This window comes from Poromitra crassiceps, assembly GCF_964638095.1.
Source record: "Poromitra crassiceps genome assembly, chromosome: 21".
In the NCBI taxonomy this organism is placed as follows: domain Eukaryota; kingdom Metazoa; phylum Chordata; class Actinopteri; order Beryciformes; family Melamphaidae; genus Poromitra; species Poromitra crassiceps.
Window position 1 is genome coordinate 14499861 of NC_139638.1, and position 6172 is coordinate 14506032.

The following is a 6172-nucleotide window of genomic DNA, read 5'->3' on the forward strand; positions in this document are numbered from 1 at the left end:
TTTGTTTGCTCGTCTTGTCATTTCATGTTTAAGCAAAGTCTCACGGCAGCAACAACATCCAGCTCATCCCAGCTCCCCCTCCCTCCATCCAGCCGCTACTTCTCAACCTGGGGCTCAGCCAGGACCACCCAGGCGCTCACGAGATGGTTTCAAAACACACAGGCTACCATATCAATTCATTGGGTTTTTTTCCCCCTTGTGAAATGGCTTTCAGCCTATCTACTTGTTCATAATTATTAATCAAATGAAACCAAACGTAAAAGGGAAAAGCATCCTCTGGTGTAACTGTTCCCCGTAGAAAGTGCAAAGAGGAGGTGGAAACAGACAATGTATTACTCAGAAGAAGAGCATGAATGAGCACTCAAGGCATCAATCAGGAGAATGGACTGTCTGAGACATGTCCTGTAATGAAGACACTCTAAAACAAATTGTTTATGGTCTGATGATCAAATTGTGAGGTACCGTTGGTTGAATGATTGAAGATACTCTTTAAAAACTGGTTCCAGATAAGGAAGCAGTTTCTCTCCATAAAACATAGCGTTGGGTCAATATTTACAATTTGAGTTTTCATCCGTGATATAGCCTATCCAAGTAAGACAAGATTTTCCACAGAAATATATAAGTATGACCAAAACTGGAGCCAAAAAATGGATGGATGACAAGTCAAAATCAATATGTAACTGCTGATGCAACAACAAATATGAAAAAAGGACAAACTACAAACTTTTATACTTCTGAAAACTGTAGAAGGTTCACATGGCACTCACATTAAAACTGTTTCCATAGCCACAATATCAACAAGGCAGGAAACAGATTTGCTAGAAGTAGGACTGGGAAAAAAAAGTTAACTAAAGGAGAATTTGCATTCACATCAAGTACAGTTGTGCTACAGTTAGCCAATATTTTAAGAAAATAAAATGTGGGATAACGTTAAAAGAAAATATTTTTCCCATGAAGAGACTTTTCCACCACAAGCGAGAGCCGTTGTGGTATTTTGGCGTCCCAGAGGAAAACCTGGCCTAACACCAAGTAACATGTTGAGAAACAGCTGTTAAACCCTTCACGCAGGTTCCTCTAACCTCAGTGGTAAAAAGTATACAGCAGGTCAAGGAGAAACTGCTTTGGAGTCATTCAGTAGCAAAGACTGGTGACTGAAAACCTTGATAGGGCTCAATAATAGTTATGCCCTAGTATGATATACCAAAGCCTTTTGTATCCAATTAAAGGTTTTTAGCTGAAGTCAGTTATCTTTTGACACTTAGTATTGATGAGCTAATCTTCACTGGGTCCTGCAGCGCACCCTTCCACAAAAACAGAGCTAGCCTCTTAACGCTGCATGGTCTGAAAATATACAATAGCGTACAGTGTACGCTAAACACTTGGAAACATTCACTGTTTCCAAGTTTCCTCAGTGAAATGTCAATGTTACTACTCTGCCAATATCAGCCTCAGAATAGCTGATCACTGCAAGACCGTCTTCAACTCTCCCGATTTCTGAAGATTCAAGTAGGAACATCAGATTTGGACTATTGACATTAAGCAAAGTAAAAAGGCTTTTTGTAGTCTGCAGTTTCATCTAGTCTGTCGTGCTTTCCAAAGACTGGGCTAAGACTTCTAATTGGGTAATGAGTCTGAAGCCCAACTGCTTATTCACACTGTGTACCATACCATGTATAAAGTAGTATCGATCCTAGTGACCTACACCACCTGAAAATAAAGTTTGACCACACCACTGCAAGCCTATGGGCTAGATCCAGTCACTCTTTCTATAAAAATACATCTTTTCTCATTTAAAACTTGTTTTGCATACCAGGCAGCAAGGTTGACCAAGGAGGGTACATTAGATTCAATGACATTACGAGTTCCTGCACGAAGCTTTAATGACAAATGGCAAAACACCTTGAGTGGAAATTAAAGGTCAGATGTACATGAGGTCATCATGGAAGATGACCACAGAGGCTGTTTATAGTGTGCCAGAACTTCTGCTGTATAAACACATCCGACCAGTTTTGGCCAGACAACAATGCTTCAAAAACAGACAGGAGAGAAACTAACTTTAACATCACATTTATTTAACCAAAAGTCTCTCTTAAGATTGAACCAAACGTGTGTTTCTTAAGATGAGCTGGAGGCGGCCACTGCAGCACGTCTGGGCTTGGGGGTAGTACCCTCACGGAAACCATTCCTGGAGAATCAAAAGGGACAGGAAACATGTGTTAGCAGGAGGAAAGTGGCAGCTCCAACTTTTATTCTTACAATTTAAAAGTTTGTGGACGATGGGCCGACCCCCATCGACCTCTGAGCCTTCTACATCGGACCATCGTGATTAATTATCTGTTCGAATTAAAATCCTGCAGATTTAATCATAAAAAAGGCAAACTCCATTTCCCCTGAGGCGCGCAGGTGGCATTAAACAAGCGTACCCTGCCCCCCGCCCGTTCAGAGCCACTGGTAGAGCAGAGAGGAGGATAAGCAGAAGTCGGACTCGGTTGTGTTGTTGTGAAAATGACAAGACAAAGAAGAACCTTCACGTTCTTTCCTGTTTTCAGCCCAATGTGGGAAATGTTACAAGTCTTTAACTGTGAATTCAACTCGCCTGTTTCCATGAAGTCACTCTGTTACATAAGACTACATACATTTCATAGACATTACACAGACTGCTGCTGCTGTGTTTCTATCTCTCCATAACGTCATGTTAGGTTCAAAACTGGGCACACATGAATCGAACGTTTCAGCCTCTAATTCTGCTCGTTTTCTGCCAGCTAGTTAAATTCAACATGCACGTTGTTGGTGAGGATCTGTAAAGTTATTTGTTTTGGACCTTTCAATATAGCCTACTGCTTCAGTCACCTGGCTCTGTGCTGTAGTAGCCTATCTGAGCCCGCTGGTCTCATGACATGTAGAGCTCAGCTGTCCTGTTGTGAACGTGAGGCGCACACACCTGCCAACATTGGACTGTGAAAAAGAGGGTGATTTTCTGGGGTGCCGGTGAATGGCTTCTCCTCAATGTAACCCCACCCCCCTTTTTCCAGTGTTAAACTCATAACTCGCAGTAAAATAATTATCGGTAATGATCAAATAAAATAAAACATACCGTACACGTACAAAAGATGTGATCAAAAGTGAGCATCTAAAATTTACATCACAAAAATTATCAAGTGCAAACATTGAGAGCGTCAGGGGAATATGGTAGAAGTTCCCCTCTGTGCTTCCACGGCTCGTTTGTGTTTGGCATCAATGTTTAGCGTGTTTGTTAACGTCATTTTCCGACATACTGGCTACATAGCTTGCAAAACGACAGCCCGACATAGCTTGCAAAATGCATAGCTTGCAAAACGCATGGCATTTGCTAATGTGGCTAGCGGTTAAAAACGGCAAGGTCTTGCACTGAAATTTGGCCGCGCATCTCTTCTTCTTGGGAAGTGTGTGACTGCGGTAATTTTTTTTTTACTGCGGTCCTCCGCCTGGAGAGCTTGAGCGAGTGCAGTGATGCAGTTACACACCGTGCCTCACTTGTCACTGCCTCTGGGTTGGGTTGCCAGGTACCACGACACATAGCTTACAAATCAGGAGATTAGCGGGAGAAATTAGGAATCGGGAGCACAGCGGGAGAAAGGGTTAAAAATCGGGAGACTCGCTATAAATCGGGAGTGTTGGCAGGTATGGCGGCCCAGTCAAATGGCACCGTAACGACTTAATAAATCATTAATTGATCCGCCCACCCCTCCGATGATGCCATCGTCCATCGCGATGTTTCACTGTGGAACCATCGCGATGGCCATTTGGTTGACATTGCACAACCCTAGTGATTACAATACATGTATATCCCCAATTAAGACTATTTGCAAGAATTTAAATTATAGCCAAATTTAAGAATTCTTAATTTGTCGGGGCCCAGGAAGGCCCTCAAGGAGCCCGAACCCCACTTCAACTAATCCAAAACAGCAGTGTCCCAGACCAGTGTCATGCTACAGATAATGCAGCTTACCTCAGTGAAAAGACTGATATCACAGTAATCTCATTTGTTCAGACATTTTATTTCAACATCACTGGTAAGCAGCATTAACCGTTCACATCGTGGGATCACGGACCGGTTCACATTAGGGATGACGTTACCGAATATCGTTCCCAGCGAGGCGAACTCACTGTGTTTGGTAGCTGCACGGACAGTTTAGAGTGCCACGCTGCTGAGCTGACGACACAACTTAGTATGCAGTCAAGAGTAGTGGTGGGTGTATTCAGTTCCATTAGCTACTACTCAGTTCATCTTCTAGTCTGACATGAACAGAACACTAATCCAACTCACATGTGCGTTTCATCTGAACACAATTTTGTAGTTGAACACAGACAAACTTGCCATCAAGTAACAAAGAACTGAAGCAGACAGCAGCAAGCTTGCACTGCAGAAGATGCAGCCAACTCCATAAGTAGAAACATTTGACTTCTGACTTGCAGTGAAACCTCCCATGTCGCCACTTCTCTATTCGCATTCAGTCTCCAAATAGGAACCACCACTCTGATAAGTGTTTAGGAAATCTAGTCCAAAGGCTCACCTGAACCTGCGGTAGACGACCCTCAGGTGCCTCAGACGGCCGGTGCCAGTGGTGTTCCTCCTCTTGGCCTTGGCGCTCCAGTTGTCTACAAAACAAAAACAACATAGTGTGAATGAAAACAGTCAGGACATTTCAACTGCTTTACTCACACCCACCATCTCAAAAGAGAACCTACAGACAGCAGTTTGACTGTAGCACATCAATGGAGTCAAAACACACCACTGCTCCTGCATCTCGCCACATTAGACCTTTCATCTCAGGGTCAACACATGTTCTGATAGGTTAGACCCAACATGATCCTACTACTTTGAGCAACTCATCACTAACTATGAATACAGTTAGGGCCTGTGTCCACCTAGCGTCTCTTCATCAGCTCCAGCATCTTTTTTCAGTTGTTTCCAATGGGGGGAGAGCGTATGCGGGTGCACACGGACGTCTAGAGAAAGTGTGCTGCGCCCAGCGTCTATTTCCAGAGCGCTCAGGCGTTTGTGCGCCGGCTCCCAGCTGAAAATATTTTAACTTTTCAGAAAGACGCTGGTGTCGGGGTGCTGCTTTTCTGGCAACTTAATCATGGAGAAACTATCGCAACAGAGACAGAAAGGCTCAATTGTGGGAGCAGATTGGCTAGACACTTGATATGTCTGGTGAGTGTTGAGCTAAATCACTGTATGTGTGTTGTTTGCTAATAATGTTAGCTGTCAGCTATCAAGCTACTACCGCACTGAACTAACGTTAGTTTCAGACTGCTTGCTTGTATATTGTGCGCTGGGATCAGCGCACTCCCAGCGTTTAACAGTCGGAAAAAGGCGCTAGGTGGACACAGGCCCTTAGGGTGCAAAGTCTTGTCTCAGTAACAAAGTAAGAATCACAGAAAATCATTTGTTCAGACATTTGTATTTGAGAACATCATTGACAAGACTCCAGAGTTAGCCGTCACTGTGTAGTGCATCTTGCTCTGCTAATGTGAAGGATGCAACTCCTGGGGATTTGCTATGCAACTGAATCATAGCAAGACAAAGTCAATTGTGACATTGCAAAAGCAGGGGTTTGTGCAGTAGTTAGGGTCACATAGCGTTCTCATAGGCAATAAGGGGGAAAGGCTGTTCAAAACGCTCTCCTACCCGTCTCTGACGTCCGATTGCAGATCCGAAGATATGATAGTCCTCCTACGGAAGCCAGTAATTTAGCCGGGGCTGTTAAAATGATGCTGCTGCGTGAAACAACCGTTTAAAAGCAGTCTTTCCACAGAGACGGGTAGGAGAGCGTTTTGAACAGCATTTTCCCCTTATTGCCTATGAGAACGCTATGTGACCCTAACTACTGCACAAGTGTATATATTATAATATATACACAAAGTACAGTAGTAGGGTCACGTCGGGGCTACACAACACTATATTAGGTGACTTACACTTTCTCTTGCGCTTCTCAGGGTAGCCACACTTCCCGCAGCTGGACTTCTGCAGGTGGTAGGCCTTGGATCCGCAACGACGGCACAGAGTGTGCGTCTTGTTACGACGCTTACCAAAGGATGATGTTCCCTTCGTCTGAAATGCAGAGACAAGAGGTGAGGGGGCAATTGGTGCAACTCATCACTAACTATGAATACAGTTAGGGTGCAA

At 43.9% G+C, this 6172-nt stretch overlaps 1 protein-coding gene across 1 annotated transcript in view; it reads right to left on the reverse strand.

The window, feature by feature from the left end:
- Nucleotides 1-2051: 2051 nt before the first annotated feature.
- rpl37 (ribosomal protein L37) overlaps nucleotides 2052-6172 on the reverse strand; it is a 4881-nt gene continuing 760 nt past the window's right edge. Inside the window, exons 2-4 of the mRNA XM_083657444.1 lie at nucleotides 5962-6097; nucleotides 4554-4638; nucleotides 2052-2185 (exon numbers count right to left, since the gene is read on the reverse strand). Coding sequence (XP_083513570.1) covers nucleotides 2116-2185; nucleotides 4554-4638; nucleotides 5962-6097 — 291 coding nt within the window. The 3' untranslated portion in view covers nucleotides 2052-2115. The remainder of the gene's footprint in view (nucleotides 2186-4553; nucleotides 4639-5961; nucleotides 6098-6172) is intronic.